Source organism: Xiphophorus hellerii, chromosome 19, assembly GCF_003331165.1.
Source record: "Xiphophorus hellerii strain 12219 chromosome 19, Xiphophorus_hellerii-4.1, whole genome shotgun sequence".
Taxonomy (NCBI): domain Eukaryota; kingdom Metazoa; phylum Chordata; class Actinopteri; order Cyprinodontiformes; family Poeciliidae; genus Xiphophorus; species Xiphophorus hellerii.
Genome location: NC_045690.1, coordinates 28,849,499 through 28,867,899, shown reverse-complemented (window position 1 = coordinate 28,867,899; position 18,401 = coordinate 28,849,499). Strand labels below are relative to the sequence as shown.

The window sequence follows — 18,401 nt, the reverse complement described above, 5'->3', positions numbered from 1 at the left end:
TCGGCATCGGATGTCCTAAAATACCCTGTGGTGAAATGATGACATCACTTAAGCCACGCCCCCTGAGAACAGGAAGTGTCATGTTTTACTGTGAGCGGTCGCTCTCTTAGCCCTTTGACCTAATCAACATGAAACTGTGTCCAGACACAGAAGACATGTTGGTGTGTTGAGGACTCCAACCCTGACCGGCTTTGAGATAGCAGCTGGGCGTGGCGGCGTGGCGAAGTGACCTGTAACGCCGATGCCATACGTTTGCTTCTAGATTCCACATGTTTCGACCGAGCTGCACCAAACTTGGCTTGAGTGATGCTGGTGTGATACCTGAAAATTCTATGTCATCAGATTATGACGTCATCTAAGCCCCGCCCCCTCAGAACAGGAAGTGCTATTTTTTTCCTTGGAAACTTTCATCTATGGCTCTCTTGACCTAATCAAGGTGATTCTGTGTTGGATGACAGATAGGAAGTTGGTCTCGCTTGCTTTAAAGTGCCAAGAGTTTTCAATGGCGGCAACGCCGTTCGTATACGTTTGCCTCTACATTCCACATATTTTGACCGAGCTGCATCAAACTTGGCCTGAGTGATCCTGGAGGCTTGCCCGTCAATCCTACGTCATCACATTATGACGTCATCTAAGCCCCGCCCCCTCGGAACCGGAAGTGCCGTTTTTTTCCTTGGAAAGCTCTGTTTATGGCTCTCTTGACCTAATCAAGGTGATTCTGTGTTGGATGACAGATAGGAAGTTGGTCTCGCTTGCTTTAAAGTGCCAAGAGTTTTCAATGGCGGCAACGCCGTTCGTATACGTTTGCCTCTACATTCCACATATTTTGACCGAGCTGCATCAAACTTGGCCTGAGTGATCCTGGAGGCTTGCCCGTCGATCCTACGTCATCACATTGTGACGTCATCTAAGCCCCGCCCCCTCGGAACCGGAAGTGCCGTTTTTTTCCTTGGAAAGCTCTGTTTATGGCTCTCTTGACCTAATCAAGGTGATTCTGTGTTGGATGACAGATAGGAAGTTGGTCTCGCTTGCTTTAAAGTGCCAAGAGTTTTCAATGGCGGCAACGCCGTTCGTATACGTTTGCCTCTACATTCCACATATTTTGACGGAGCTGCATCAAACTTGGCCTGAGTGATCCTGGAGGCTTGCCCGTCGATCCTACGTCATCACATTGTGACGTCATCTAAGCCCCGCCCCCTCGGAACCGGAAGTGCCGTTTTTTTCCTTGGAAAGCTCCGTTTATGGCTCTCTTGACCTAATCAAGGTGATTCTGTGTTGGATGACAGATAGGAAGTTGGTCTCGCTTGCTTTAAAGTGCCAAGAGTTTTCAATGGCGGCAACGCCGTTCGTATACGTTTGCCTCTACATTCCACATATTTTGACCGAGCTGCATCAAACTTGGCCTGAGTGATCCTGGAGGCTTGCCCGTCGATCCTACGTCATCATATTATGACGTCATCTAAGCCCCGCCCCCTCGGAACAGGAAGTGCCGTTTTTTTCCTTGGAAAGCTCTGTTTATGGCTCTCTTGACCTAATCAAGATGATTCGGATGATAAACTCTGTCAATGCTCACTGCTGGCTGAACCGTGTGGGCGTGGCCAAATGGCGAATATCAGTCCCTCGTCATATACATACGTTAGGCTCTAATTCACACATGGATCATCCGATTGGCGCCAAACTGGATATGTATGACCTTTGTTCTGCTCTAAAGAGCCCAACGGGTTTGAGATGTAATTTGGGGAAAATGCGCGACAGCTTCTGCAGCGGCTAGCGGGCGGCGGTGCTGGAAACTGCGGCAGAGCTCCTGCGGTGGGGAGTTGGCTGCGGCTCCGGAAATCGTGCCAGAGCTTCTGCGGTGGCTGGAACCCCCGCGGTGGCCAATAGGCCGGAGCGGCGCTTGCTGCGAGGGCCGCCCGAGGCTGCTTGCAGCTTTAATTTGTTTTGCAATCTATCTTTTGTTTTTTTTTTTATATAAACTATGTATGCGTGTGAATGAGAGAAGTGCATGAAAGAGCTGCGGTTTGGTCCCTCTAGCCAAAGGTGGCGCCACAGTTGGGACACCTCCTCCGACGCAGAGCAGGTGGGTCAGAGGAGGTGACGCACGTCACCTCCTCTGTTTGGCTAGGGTGCCAAACCCTAACCTGTTTGGCACCCTGGGTGAACCACCTTGACGGCGTCCACCCTGCCCCTTCTCCTCCATGAAGTTGTCTAGAGGGGTGGAGGGAGGTGAAAGAGGGTAGTAGGTGTTTGTATGATGATATTTCAGGTACTGTTAACATTCAGATCCTCCAGTTGTAAGTGCAGGGGTTGGGGGGATTTGACAACCAGGGGACAGGAGGGCTCATGCCTTCCCCCACAAGATGCCACCCTGGGCGGTTGCCCATGTTGCCCATATCAGAATCAGAAACCGCCACTGGCTGCGCCAAGGAGTTGGAAAGGTCAACTTTTCCATTCAAGTTTTAATACTAAAAGCAGAGGGCAGCAATAATTACATAAAAAACATGCTTTTTAAGATAACTAAAGAAATTTCTAACATTAGAGGTAGATATATTATTGTTACAGAAAATGTTTTAGTGATTTTAGTCAGTATTTGTCCCACAAATGCTGAAAAATTTATGTTGACCTGTTTTATGCAATACCAAATATGAATTCACATAAAATTATGTTAGGGAATTTTAACCTATTGTTGGATCTACAGCTTCTGTGAACTGTTAAAGTCTACAGAAACTGCTCAAAATTTTATGAAAACATTTAGTGTAGTAGACCCATGGAGGTTATTATCTCTCACTAAGTGGCAATGTTCATATTTTTCACCAGTCCATAATTCTTAGCCCAGGATAAAACCTCTTTCTGTTGAACTCTGAGCTATTACCAATTGTGAACACAAAACAATGGATTTATCGAATCACTGCCCAGATTTTTTACAAGTTAACATTACAAGGGTGTAACGTCACTGAGAAATTGAGACTCATTAATACTCTATTGTCAGACAAATAGATAATAGAGTATTCAAGAAATAAAGAAACCCACTGATTTGTTCTTAAGCATCAATGACACACCAGACATGGTAAGAGATGCAATTTGGGAAATGCAAAAAGCTTATTTACAGAGGCAGTTGATTTTGTGGGGTAATTTTACTAATAAAAAAGGATAAATATTCTACAATTATTCATGGGATTATGGAGTTTAGATATACAGTATTTAGCAATATTTGATCTCTTGTATAAAAAGAAACAGTCTCTTCAAACAGAACTTTCTTTGCTGTGAACTACTGAACAAAAAACCTGGGCTGATGAGCGAAATGGTTCCAGGTGTGAAAGGAGAGCAGAAGGCAGACAGGGGAGAGTGAAAGAAACAGGTACTGCAAATGCTTGTTTTTGGGGACAGATACTTACTGAGATGTGGGTTAACAGGAGCTGCAGAAAAGCAGAAAAAAGCACAATAAGACAAGCTGCATAGAATTAGAAACATTCAAATTAGCTTGGGATTTATTTTGATCAAACATAATTAACCTGTTTAATCCCGATTATTTTTTTCCTGTAAAATAAGTGCATGCATTTCAATCCTTAGACCTCCCTAACACATAATATTTATGAATTATTACATTCTACTGTATGTCGGCTATGTTAGTGAAAATGTAGGTTTTATACTCTGCAACAATTGTTGCCGGTGGGAAACTGCATAGTCTAAATTACATAAATCTGGCCTATTTAGACATATAAAAAAATAAGAAAAATCATGACATGCATAACCTATTATAACAGAATGGTTACAAGAGTGTCCAGAAATATTTTAGATACATAAAGATTCAATGCCACATCATGCAGATGTCACTGTCTTAATGTGCTGAGTAACCTTTGACCTCATTTGGTTATTTCATCAATGAGGCAACCTCAGGTAAAAATGTTAGGATGAACAAATCTCCATCTCGGAGGAAATTCTCCCTGATCCACCAGACCAACAACTACACCTTGACGCTGTCCTAAGCTACTTTCAGGAGTGGCGTCATTCAGTGCATAGGCCAGACTGTGTGGAATAGGTCGCCTTTTGCTAGGGTTTGGGCTTTATTTCGACTGTGGGAATGACAGTGATGTAGAAGACATCATCTTGGTGTTCTTTCAGGTCTAGAAGATCTAAAACATCTGATTTAAGCTGTGTGGGAACAGCAAGGTATATAGAATAAACAGGCAAACCACTGACACACAGCATAGTGCTTACACTCAACCATTTCACTTTATCCCCTTCATGCTAGCGGCAACAATTGTTGCCATGCTTACATTTACTCTTCTTATGATTAAGAGATGGAAGAAGCGATAATTTCTTTACATGTCAGTAGAAGACCTTTTAAAGGACATATTTGCAAAATATTTTTATTTATATATCTGTTTATTAAAGTATTTTACTGACTTCCTCTTGTACAGGTTTGTTACTGACATTTACCTCCAGCGTCACAGGCAGGAAGTAAAGAGGTCTGGTCATGTGACCTTTCACACTAGATACATGAAATTGATATTGTTTAGAGTAGACACATTATTATTTTATTTTAAAACTTCAATTAGCTGCCAAAAGCCAAAACAATTCTTTTAGAGCTTCCAGCCAGAAGTTAGAAAAAATGTCTGGCAGCAATTGTTGCCGGTGGGATTAAGAAAGTTACAACCTTCATTACAGAACACAGAGTTTTGTAATGATGTTTGCATTTACTCTCAATAAACCATGCTTGTGTCTCTGCTTTGCTTTTCCACAGTATATCATTTGCATATAAGCGTCAGAAAACCTACATATTTTCAATTTCTGTTAGATTTCAGGACCTAATCTTCTAAAGCCTGTAGAACCATGATCTGCAAAAAACACAATGAACTGTTTACCTTTTGTTTTCTCTCAGCTGGTCTACTTTTCATAGGAGCTACAATTGGCCTGCTATTAACTTTTTACTATCATGGACATGAACAAATTACAACATATTTAGGCCAACATTTTCAACTAATTTTGGATTACTTAAAGATGTTAATTTAAGGTTTGGGAGCAGTGCTATATCCAAAGCCACACCTCTAATTTCCCAAATAGCCTATTTATACTCAGATCACCCACACTGCACCAGTGGTGGGAAGTAACGAAGTACAAGTACTTCGTTACTGTACTTAAGTACAATTTTCATGTATCTGTACTTTACTTAAGTAGATTTAATAATGGGTACTTTCTACTTTTACTCCACTACATTTTACAGTAAGTATCTGTACTTTCTACTTCACTACATTTCTACAAAAGTGTCGCGTTACTCGTTACATCCAAGTCGCACTGCTCTCTTTTTGTCCGTTAAAATATGAAGTTCAGGGACTTTAAGGTGGCGCCGTAAAATCCAAGCAATAACGTGACTTAGTGTCTGTTGTCACCCATCGCCTCCCCCTTTACTAGCACGGAGCTCCAGACATGCGCAGTGGTTTCCTCTGAGCTGAGAAGATGTCTAACTAATCGATAATAGCTGCATAAATCATAAGATATGACGACATGTAAAACCAGCAGCGCTTCGCTTTCACAGACGGTGGGACTTTGTCCAACTTTTAGCGTCACTTGGAAGGAAAGCTTAAAGAAAGGTAAGATCTGTGGACGTGATGCTAGCAAAGCTAGCTGTACTGAGACACATGTTGCATCTGCGATGAAAAAAAGTTGTCACTCATGCGCTGAATTATTGTGTGGATTCAGGAACGATCCGATTCTTCTGGACGGATCTTTACTAAGGTTGATGGGACTGAAGCCTCACTGAGAGCCGTTCTTTGTTCTTGTATACACTGCAATAGCTATATATAGCTATATATATATATATATACATATATATATATATATATATATATATATATATATATATACACACACACACACACACACACATTTATTTAATTGCCGAATAAGTAAAAGTTGAACGTATGAACACAGAGCATGCTCATTGGTTGATTTTGTCTCCTGTCATGGTGGCAAACATGCAGTGGGAGGGAGGATGAGAACAGTCATGGTGCTCCTTCTGCTTGTTGCGCCGTTGGACAGTGTTCATAGTGTTGTTGCAATTACAGTTAATTGCTATGTTTCATGGTTTAATGGTGCAGACAGTTGTGGTTTCTGACATGGGCAATATGGGCAACCGCCCAGGGCGTTATTTTTATAGAGATGGCAGGCGACCTCTGCGGATTGTAGCACAGCGATGAAAGCAAAACAGAATGAAATGAGTTGTAATTGATACTGGTTAAATATATTTCAGCTCTAAGTATTTATATCTAGGTGTTTTTATGGAAATGTGGATCTTTCAGATCAATCTGAGAACCAATTTTGATAGGTGCACTTCATTTTATTGTGTCATGTAGCGCAGGGCGCTGGTCTTGGTCTCGTGTTCAGTGGTCTTGACTGCAACTCTGCTACGTGGCTCCTCGATTGCATGTCTTCCCCCCCACACCTTCGTTCCATCCCCTTTCAGTTGGATTTCTTTCTAAATAAATGTCACTAATGAAGTTCATGCTACGTTAGGACAGGAAATAAGATGTTTCCATCCCTGAAATTATGATGCATAGAATCACATATCTAAGTCTAAACTCTTACAGAGAATAAACACAATAAGAACATGTTTAATCTGTGACATTGTTTATTAAAATGGCACATTTATGATGTATTCAAATTAAATACTATCGGCACACTTAATGATATTAGCGATTAGGTTATGTATTCAGCAAGTACTTTTACTTTTAATACTTAAGTATTTTTAAAAGCCAGTACTTTTTTACTTTTACTTAAGTAAAATGTTAATGTGGTACTTTGACTTTTACTTGAGTACATTTTTGCCTGTGTATTTGTACTTTTACTTAAGTACATTTTTTGAGTACTTTCTCCACCACTGCACTGCACATTCTGTTACATTTCTACAACCCCATCTTCCTTTACACTCAACCATTTCACTTTATCCCCTTCATTCTTTCACCTACTTTGCCTTTTCTTCTTGCCATCCTTCCATCCCATCAGTCTCATCCCATTTCCTTCCTTCCATTCAATAGTTTTCATTCCTTCTGTCAAGTTCCATCTGGGTTGGTCCTATGTAGGCTTTGAAACATATATGAAACCCATTTTCTCGAAGATTGAACCCCCACTCTGAGTCTTCATCTCCCAAGCCACTGGCATTCTCCCCAGATGAGAGAATCTGGGGAGAATGATTCTCCCCAGATTCCCCTAGAATGATTCCCCTAGAACTTTATTCTAGAACTAGAAGTTCTAGAACTTTATTCTAGTTCTAGAATAAAGAACTAGATTCTTTATTCTAGTTCATCCATCGCATCATCCCCTTCCTGCAATAAACCTTTACTCTCATATCTTTGTAGTGTGGTCGTTGGTATTGAAAGTTACAAAGTGGCTTAAACATAAAGTTAATGTTTTGTGATGTGGGTATTGCAAAGTCCTGTTCTCAGTTCTATGGACAAGTAGTGGGAAGATTTGAAAAGATGTGTACGAGTAAGGCCTGCCAATTCTGTCGGGAGGAATGAGCCGAAATTCCAGCAAACTATTGTGAGAAGCTTGGAAAGCCAAATGGTTTGACCCAGGTCATACAGTTTAAAAGACAGTTATACTTGATACTGACCAATTGTATATAAACTTTTGAAATTAAGAAAAGTTACAAAAAAAAGTTACAGGAAAATAATGTGCATGTTTTTATTATTCAGTGTATATAAATATCTGGTTGCAATTGTATGTATGATTGAATTTAATTGTTTTTTTTCTGTAGAGTTCCTTGAGACAACAGTTGTGAATTGGCACTTTATAAATAAAACGAGCACCAAGCATAGATACAATGTCAGAAGACTTTGCTTCTCAAACATTTGCAACATTTAAAGAATATAAAATAATAATAAAATATAGATTAAAAATATCCTCCACAGGGGCGTGCCGTGGTGGCGTAGGGAATAGCGCCCATGTTTGGAGGCCTTGAGTCGTCGAGGGTTCGATTCCCGGACCCGGCGACATTTGCCGCATGTCTCCCCCCCTTTCCTTCCCCCTTTCCTGTCAGCCTACTTTCATATAAGGGACACTAGAGCCCACAAAAGACCCACTTGAGGGGAGGGGAAAAAAATATCCTTCAGCAATGCTATGGAGCTAAAGCAGTCTCATAATTCATAAATGCACAGATCAAGATTCACACTTGTATTTTTGATTTTTTGTATTTACAAGCTGTTTCTGGCCTGTGAGTTTCACCGCATTTGTGTGTGAATTTGAGACTCTCCTGACATCTCAATACACACATGTCTTTTTTAAATAAATGGTCTATCTGATTGGATGATCAGCAATCAATCAGATAGATTTCTTGCTACAGCCAATCATCTGAACGGACCCAAACATTGGGGTAACCTATGTTTCAGCCAATCACATCAACCCATTCCAACAACGCTGTAGCTATGACGAAGCACCGACAGTTTAGACCTCCTCTGGCAGCAACAGAGGAGCGGTAAGTGAGATATCTATATTAACATATTTAGCTATTTATCCCCATGTAATGATTATTAATGTTGAGCAATTTAATTGTGCAACAATCAACACAGGCTAGCAAGCTAAGTGAGAACGCTGTGCTACCGAGCTATGCTAGCTTTTCCGCATGCTAACAGAGTCGGGCTAGTGTTTTTCCATATAGTTGAATTTCTTGTCATTAAAGTAACTGTTGAACAGCCTGGTTTAGTTTCCCCAAAGCAAGGTAGCAGCTCAGGCTTTTGTGCAATTATTGGCGCGAAAGCTGTTCTGAGACCAAGATAATAATAGCCTTTGAATACATTTGTGAATCTTGATCTGTGCATTTGTGAATTTTGAGACTATTTTAGTTTCACATAATGCTGACTTTGAGCTGCAGTAATCCTGCAGCTCAGGATTATTGAGCTGCAGGTGACTCATTTTGAATCTCTGTAGATCAGGCCCTTTCTCTCAAATGTAATGAAATTTTCAATTTTTTTTAAAGTTTTGAAACTGCAAAAAATACTGTCCGTAAAACGACACATCAAACACAGAAATATTGTTACAATTAGCAATGTATAAGACAATAACGCACCGCTGTACGTGATTGTGCGTTCAGAAGTATCCCCCTCACCGTATCGGGTGATAGGGGTGAGACGCACCAGGTAGGACTCCGGTTTGATCAGTTCTGTCAAGTTGTAAGTCAGCAGCTGCCCCTTTTGGATGGGTCCACTAATATTGATCCCTTGCTCCCACCAGCGAGTCTGATCCATCTGAGACAAACACAGAAGTAGATTAAAAAAATGTCATGGCCTCGAAGGACTTTAGATGCAAAGAATTTCCTAATTCAATAGTTTTTGGTGCAACAACTTACAGCTTTTTATCATCATTTTAGATTATAAAAATTTTACATAACATTTTTATCATCTAACTTTTATCATTTAGATGAGAAAAGCATCTAAATGTTGACAATGTTGATAAAAAACATTTTAGATGTTTTTATCATAATTTTAGATGTTTTGATAATCTAAAAACATCCAAAAATAAATATTTTTATTATCATCTAAGGTAGAACAGAGACAGCCCTAACTTAGCTGCATTTAAGTTACAGATATTTGCTGATACTTTCCCTTCTGACTTGTCCCCTCTTCTTTTGCTAAATTAAATTAAAGCTGCAGTATGCAACTTTTATTAAAAAATATTTGAATAAATATTTAAAACTGTCAGTATGTCGTGACAGGATGATATGAGGGATCATCCGTGAGGAAAAAATGAAATTCCTCTGCCTTCTTCCAATGCTATCTAGAGACAAACAAAGGTAGAAGATTGGTTTTAGAGCCGCCACTCACAATCTTGTGTGGCACTGCTCATATTCCCTCCCCCTCTCCTGTCTGTCAAGAAAACCAGAGATCATCCCACTTCCCTGTGCTGGAGGTTTTAGTTTAACAGTAACAATAAATAAAGTCACCTTTAAAATTAATCACATAAGTGTCATCTAGGCCCAACAGTAGACTTGAACTTCAATAAAATAAGTCTGGTTGAGTGTGTTGTTTTTGTCTCCCGCAAACTTTGCTTTAATTCTACTTCTTTTTCTATCTAATCATAAGAAATCATACTCAGAGAGAGCGAGTCATGAAACAGGAAGAGCAGGTTTCCTGAAAAAAGAGGAAGTAAGTTTCCAGTTTGCAGATTTATAAAAATAGATGAGACTATTCCTTACAGGGGTTGGACAATGAAACTGAAACACCTGGTTTTAGACCACAATAACTTATTAGTATGGTGTAGGGCCTCCTTTTGCGGCCAATACAGCGTCAATTCGTCTTGGGAATGACATATACAAGTCCTGCACAGTGGTCAGAGGGATTTTAAGCCATTCTTCTTGCAGGATAGTGGCCAGGTCATGACGTGATGCTGGTGGAGGAAAATGTTTCCTGACTCGCTCCTCCAAAACACCCCAAAGTGGCTCAATAATATTTAGATCTGGTGACTGTGCAGGCCATGGGAGATGTTCAACCTCACTTTCATGTTCATCAAACCAATCTTTCACCAGTCTTGCTGTGTGTATTGGTGCATTGTCATCCTGATACACGGCACCGCCTTCAGGATACAATGTTTGAACCATTGGATGCACATGGTCCTCCAGAATGGTTCGGCCCATCTAGCACAAGTATAGGGCCAAGAGAATGCCATGATATGGCAGCCCAAACCATCACTGATACACCCCCATGCTTCACTCTGGGCATGCAACAGTCTGGGTGGTACGCTTCTTTGGGGCTTCTCCACACCGTAACTCTCCCGGATGTGGGGAAAACAGTAAAGGTGGACTCATCAGAGAACAATACATGTTTCACATTGTCCACAGCCCAAGATTTGCGCTCCTTGCACCATTGAAACCGACGTTTGGCATTGGCACGAGTGACCAAAGGTTTGGCTATAGCAGCCGGGCCGTGTATATTGACCCTGTGGAGCTCCCGACGGACAGTTTTGGTGGAAACAGGAGAGTTGAGGCGTACATTTAATTCTGCCGTGATTTGGGTAGCCGTGGTTTTATGTTTTTTGCATACAATCCGGGTTAGCACCCGAACATCCCTTTCAGACAGCTTCCTCTTGCGTCCACAGTTAATCCTGTTGGATGTGGTTCGTCCTTCTTGGTGGTATGCTGACATTACCCTGGATACCGTGGCTCTTGATACATCACAAAGACTTGCTGTCTTGGTCACAGATGCGCCAGCAAGACGTGCACCAACAATTTGTCCTCTTTTGAACTCTGGTATGTCACCCATAATGTTGTGTGCATTGCAATATTTTGAGCAAAACTGGGCTCTTACCCTGCTAATTGGACCTTCACACTCTGCTCTTATTGGTTCAATGTGCAATTAATGAAGATTGGCCACCAGGCTGGTCCAATTTAGCCATGAAACCTCCCACACTAAAATGAGAGGTGTTTCAGTTTCATTGTCCAACCCCTGTACTTCAAAGCATGAACGTTTTAAAGAATGAAAGTCTAAACATTTTGAGTAATTGGATAAGATTCAAAATAAATACTTATTTTAATATTGGTTTACTTGTAAGAATACTTACATTTACACTTACACTACAAGTAAAACAAGTAACTGTAACTTTGGTGTCAAATAATTAGAATCATGGTTATTCTTGGTTTCTTTTCAGAAAACATCTGTATTAACTCACATTAAGATTATAATAAGAATACCTAATAAGTTATGGTTATTATAAAATTATAAATGAATGCTAAATCAGAGAAGCTAAAGAAGTTATAAATGTGATTTTGACATTGAACTTGAAATGGTGTAAAACATGTAATTGCAATTAAACATCACTGATGTTGTGTTGGAGGTAAATGGTAGGTGAAAGATTAGGGGGAAAAGGGGAACTAACAGGAGAGCAGAGATGATCAACGCCTTATTTGGAAACAGATTAAACTTTTCAAAGTTGTGCAGGCAATGGATGTAGGAGGACAGTTGAACAACCCTGAGACATTAGCACAGACATCAGGATATAATGTCCCTAAGACAGTGATGGATATGAGATCATCTTTCCAAGCAGTCAACCAATGAAACAGGCACAGCATCAGTGCTAGCCAATGGAAACGCACCAAAAGGGTGGATAAACCCTATAAAAAGTGGGTACAAAAGAGGAATCTTTGGTTGGATCCTCCAGGCAGCTTTGAGCCAAGATCGAGATGGACAAAGAACTCTGCAGCTGAAGAAGAGCCGGGGCCACAGAGCCAAAGACTGTCCTGCGCATGGGGACCAACCCGTCAGCCCCGCAACATGTGACTTCAAATCGCACTTCTCTCATCAGCTGGGTTCAGATCCCAAAGACAAAGATGAAGATAAAGGTAAAGTAGAAGAAGAACTGGTGCCTTCCTTCCATGAGGTCAGCGCGTCTACATTTCAACAGACCAGAAAGATCATGAGACAAGGTGAAGGGAGCTTCAGACCCGAGACCTGCTGCTCTACGTCAGTACTCTTCCTCCCAGCACCCAAGTCCTGTGTGACCTCACCATCCATGCAGAGATGAAAGCTCATCAGACCTACAGAGATCCCTGTCTTCCTCGATCAACATCCTCCTCCTGCTGCAACACCTTCTTCATCATCAGGCCAGGTCTGCTGTTCGAAACGCCAAACTCTATCTGTCTCTCTTAAAGGTTCGCTTTTTAATTCTCAGTGTCAGCAGTAGGGAAAGATAGACGATTGATTTTACTTATTTGATTATTTCTGCTACTGAATTAAGCTGTACTGACCCTTGCAAAAATGCCTTACTAATAAAATATTTAGCATAAAGAAAATCTAAAAGATGTTGTGGACATTCAATTAATGAGTCACCTTAAAGTTCTTTGATGGTTGTAAAATAGCTCTGATGTTTGATTCTGGAGAGGAAGAGGTGGGAAATGTTTTATATGTTGCTGGTAGCCCATATGTAAAACAACATCCTTGGGACTTGCCCGAGCCACTAAAACCAACCTGGTTCAATACCAAATGCACGTTGTAATATAGAGAAGGAGCGACCGTTAACAGGTGTGCTCTGTGAAACTAGTTGGCTGCAGGCTGCTCAGTCTGGCTAATTCACAGGGGGAAGAAGGTTGGGACACCTGGATGTAGGTCATCAGAAACCAGGCGAATCTTTTCTCGAAACCAGCTTTAAACAGAGTTTACTTCAGTTCTGGACAGGATAAATCCCAGCAGATTTAGGAAACTCAATTCACCCGTTAGACGGCGAGCTGGTAGCACATCTCCCATCTCAGAAGAGGAAGTAGAGAGTGAGAGTAGCAAGAGAAGGGGGGGAGTTGCGCAACAACGACAAGTGGCGCCTGAACAGGGACCTGAAAGCGGACAGGGACCTGAAGTGAACAGGGACTCATGACGAATAATAATACGAAGGGCCCTTGTTTCTAGGTGTGTAAAAACAGAAGTGTGATTCTGAATAGCGCACTTAGTGTGATAATCTTAAGGGAGTAGGATTGTCGGTGACTGTCCAAGAGACGACCACCCTCGCTCTGTGCTATGCTGTGGCTAATGTAACAACTTTAGAAAATGTGCTTGTATTTTTTATTATAATGTTTGAAATTTCACCAAATCCTGATTAACACTGAAGAATCCTATTTCTTTGTTATATTTTAAGAATTTTATTATTTTACTTATTTTGATAAGCACTAGTACCTGTACTGTCACTTTAAGAGAGCGTCTTATGACATCAGCACTGTACTACCTTCAGTTGGCGCTAGGCTGCCTGAGAAGAGGGGAATTCCGACTCCTGTGATTGGAAGAGCTGCATGTTAAAGGGCATTTTTATTTCTATTTGTGCAGGCCTCTGCCAGCAACCTGCATTAAAGAACAACCAGTAACTCCTGTGGTCCGACTCCCTTCTTCATCTGAACACAACGTAGAACACATCAAGGTTAACCGACTGTATAAGACTAGGTGATCAGTAAAGAACACTAATAGTATACACCGGTTACACTAGCATAGCCTGTTGTGAATCCTCAGTCTAGTTAGCACGACCGCCAATGACTGCAGCTAAATGGCTTTCCTATAACAATAAGTTGTTTCTCTGCCAATAGCACATTTAGCAGTGATTTAATGAGGTTGATTGGAGGAGAACTAGGAGGAGCGCAAAAACCCTCCTCCTAGTTCTGATTGGTTGTTTTTGGACAGAACAGTACATTACTTCAGACAGCAATAGGAGTTCAGGGAGGAGTTGGAGGAGATTGATCTTTTCACAGATTATCTGTCTCAGAACAAACTGTCACAACATGGTGACAGTTTTAACAAATATGAAGAAAACTAGCTGGAACTAATAATAAAAAAAAATTAAAACCTATTTGCATACAGTATGCAGACTGTTGCTTGTAAAATTCACTAGCAGTAAGTATTGTGCTAGTATCAGGATTGAACCAAAGAAAGCAAGGCAGTTGCAAGCCTTTAAAATTGTGACGCTTTTGATGGATCAGATAGAATCAAGAAATTGTAACACCAGCTACATAAATTTTTTGTCTTGGAGCCCAAAATTTGTGGTGGCACCCCTACTCCTGATTAAACTTATCAGTGACTTGCTCTATACTGAGCAAATCTCTGATAGCAGATGACTTGTCTGCCATGTCCATCTGCTAATTGTACTTAATATTGTACAATAACCAAAAAGAGAATGTAACTTCTACCATGAACATAGAAATTAACCAGTGTATTACTGCTACTTCAGGGCACCAGAAGTAAGACTCATAATTGTTCCCACAGTAACTCCCAGGCATTACTGTGGGATGTGCAGACGTTTGTCTATGGGTGGCACAGGTTGCTAAATTCCATAGTAGGTACACAGGCACACCCACGTGCAGACGTTTCTCTGCACGTGACGTCATGCCTGGTGCATTGTGGGTATTGAGAACCATAGACATAATAAAGAGTAGGTGGTCATGGACAGCACTTGACTATTGTGACGCGACGGAGGGCTGCCATCTTGGAGTGGTCGACTGCTCCACTCAGAGTTATAAGTTTGGCAGGCACAATGAAGTATCTAAGCATTTAATCAATAATAACTCCAAATATTATGAAAATCACAAATTGTGAAAATTGTGATTTTTCACAATTTTTTGCTGCAAACCTTATTCACACAGCTATCATAGCTACATGTACGAGGACATTGGGTTTCTTCAACTGGACTGACACATGGTTCACCACATTGAAAAATTCTTGGTGGGGTTAACAGTAACTGTGTAGAATAGGAATAAAATATTCTGATTTGATATATGATGAGAATTTTACAAACCACACAGAAACTCACAAAATCTTATATATATTTTAGTAATATATGCATAATTTTAGAAATATACATAACACATATATGACAGAAAAGCAAAAATGATTAAATAATGATTAGTATACCATACCAACTTTTTTTTATGAAGCACTTTATACACCAACAGGACCAAAGTGCTATACACAATCATAAAATACAATGCAACTATAAAATAGAAAAGATTGAATATAAATTACATACATTCATTGAGGTGGCCATCTTGGAGCGGTCGTCCCTCTTACTTGGTTAAACCAAAACAGCAGAAGAAGCCTCAGCACTGCCGGATATTTTTGCTCAGATCGACGGACTATTGACGTGAGATATCGGGGGATAACGTTTCACAAGTAAGACGGATATATTACCGTTTATTTTTTGTGAATAAAATATTACTATAATGTATTTATGTCCACTGACAAAATGCCAGCTAATATTAGCTATAGAGCTTGGTGTAATACCAAGCTTGGTATTACACCAAGCTATAGCGGGATTCAGCCCCCGCTATGAAGGCTAACGGAGACTTAATTGTGTTCCCTAACATTGACTTAGATTATGCGACACAAGGTGGCAAAGACTGTTATTTATATGTAATTCTTTCACTCTGTCAAAAGTAAGATAGCTCCCGTTTTTGTTTTGAAGGTTTCATAAAGACAATGATGTGAGGAAGAAGTGGGAAATGTCTTTAAGGAGAGACGGATTCACTACACTGATGAATCTCAGCTGCTGAATCTCTTAAGCTACAACTCCTCGGCTGGAAAACATGAATAAAACCTATATAGACATTATCTATATATGCATGTGCATATGCATAGCCTAATACATATTATTCAGTATTAATCAATATTTAATCATCTTTGTTTCTCTATGATTGTATTATTTTGTGTTTATTTATATAAATATGTATTGATATTACCAAATAATATATTAAAAATTATGACTGGTTGTGAACTTTGTAAAATGCTCATTATACATCAATATCAAAATATTCTATTCCGAATCTATTGTTTTCCCCAATAAGAATATTTAAATATGCTCAACTATGTATCAGTCAATTCAAAAATACTTAAGAAAATAATTTCCTTGTAAATGTAGCTATGATAGCTGTTTGAAAAAGGTTACAGTAAAAAAAATCGTGAAAATCTGTTTAGTATTTAGCGAGTTGTGATTGATTAAATGCGCTGATATTTCATTGTGCCTGTCAAACTTATAACGCTGAGTGGAGCGGTCGATCGCTCCAAGATCTTGTCAGCGACAATAGGCAAGAGCGGTCCATGAGGCGTCTATTCTTTATAAATGTTCAAGGGCGCCACCCACTGGATGTAAGGAGAAACAACAACATCAGCTTTCTGCTTCGTAGGACACTAAACAACCGCCAGCAGTGTGCTACTGATCGCTGTCTGGTCTTAGGTAGGATTCTGTGCAAATAACCAAAGACAACATAGTCACGACATAATATATATCTATCTCTATCTACAGATATATATATATATATATATATATATATATATATATGCATGCTTTTCTCCTCCGCTCCCTCCCTACCCACCTTCACCCTGCTTGCTCCGTTTTTGTGCTGCTTTTTTGGAACTTCTTTTTGCACATCCTCTGAATCTACAAATTTTGGATCTAGTCAACCAGTCTCTCAATGCAATTGATCAAATTTTCTCAACGAAAAGACTGGGCAAAAGAGAGTTCACTTGTCCTGCGGAGACATACCCGGGCAGATACACCCCGTATTTATTTGGATTAATGATAACAGAATATCTGCTGTTTGGAGTTGGTGGATACCTGGCATATCGACAAATCTGTGATGGATTAATCCGACTAGCGAACACTCAGGCTGGCTATCTCAAATCTCCTGAAAGACATGTAAACAAAGACGCTCTTTCCCATATCCTCTCCTTTCTGAAGACATCCGTGCAATCTGAACCTTCAAGGACTTGAAGGTTCTGATACCACCGTATCAGAGACTGTGCCTGCATGGACTTACTGCAGACACATTCCATGGCCACAGATACACACTCCCTCACCTCACTGCCTTCGCTGGCTCATGTTTGAATGTTGCTATCAGAATGTTGCCTATTTTTCGTGATGTGTCATTTCTTTGCCCTGTCTTTTTAGTTTATTACTTTTAGAAATTATGGAGTACTCATTACTTTAGATCAACTTATAGCTTTCTACATTTTAGTTTATTATTTTTATAGTATGTGCAGTATTTATTATATTAAACCAACATTTAAAACAAAAAACTGTTTAGTTTATTACCTTTAGAAATTGTGGTGTACTCATTACCTTACATCGACATTTAGCTACTTTTACAAACTTTGGGGTACTTATTACTTTATTATTTAGCTTATTAATATCAGAGCAAGACCTAAAGAAACTCCTGTTAGTTTACAAATCTAGAACAAACTTAGAAAGTACCATCTACTTAACAACCCAGAACAAGAATAAAACATGAAGAACCAACATTCAGGTTTATATTGTGCATATCTAAAACTCAACTCAGAACAACCGGAACCAACATTTAGTTTTATACTTACTAATAGAATTAAACATGGAGAACCAACATTAAGTTTTATACCTCACTAATCTTACCAGAATCCAGAGAAACCCCTACCAGTTTATAAATTATGAACTACTTATTCTTATTAAACATGGGGAACCAATATGTAGTTTTATACTTTTACTTTTTTATCTTTCTTTTGGTTTTCTTTTTTTGTTTGAATTTCCTTCTAATTCATGTAAAGCTCTCTGAACTGCCTTGTTGCTGAAAATTCGCTATGTAAATGAAATTACCTTACCTTACTTTTAGATTTTAGTTGGTATTTTAAGTTGTAAACATTAATTTGCAAATGCAACAGTTGCAGAGCACTGAGAGTGGCCCAGCAGGATAAAGACGTCTGTGGTCATCACATCCTAGAGGAGGCTGAGCTGTGTGCTCATGATCAGTAAGAGTGCATTTCATATCAGACTGGTGAATCTCAACAGATTAGTGAATAAGATAATGATATTCCTGAATATGGCTCATACACCCTAAAGTCTGCAGAAATGAATAGACTCTTAGAAGAAAATTGAGAGCTCAGGCAGCAAGTGAATCAAGTAAATTTCATTGGTGGACT

At 39.8% G+C, this 18,401-nt stretch overlaps 1 protein-coding gene across 6 annotated transcripts in view; it reads right to left on the bottom strand.

The window, feature by feature from the left end:
- Positions 1–18,401, bottom strand: part of LOC116708569 (MAM domain-containing glycosylphosphatidylinositol anchor protein 2-like) — a 239,582-nt gene that overhangs the window by 102,632 nt on the left and 118,549 nt on the right. For 4 of the 6 annotated variants that reach the window (XR_004336709.1, XM_032546441.1, XM_032546443.1 and 1 more), the window contains 2 exons: positions 9,065–9,242; positions 3,396–3,416 (listed from right to left, as the gene is read on the bottom strand). Coding sequence is in view for 5 of the 6 variants with exons in the window: in XM_032546441.1 (XP_032402332.1) it covers positions 3,396–3,416; positions 9,065–9,242 (199 nt within the window). In the remaining variant the exon portion in view is untranslated. The remainder of the gene's footprint in view (positions 1–3,395; positions 3,417–9,064; positions 9,243–18,401) is intronic. The other 2 variants (XM_032546442.1, XM_032546444.1) reach the window with 1 other exon arrangement.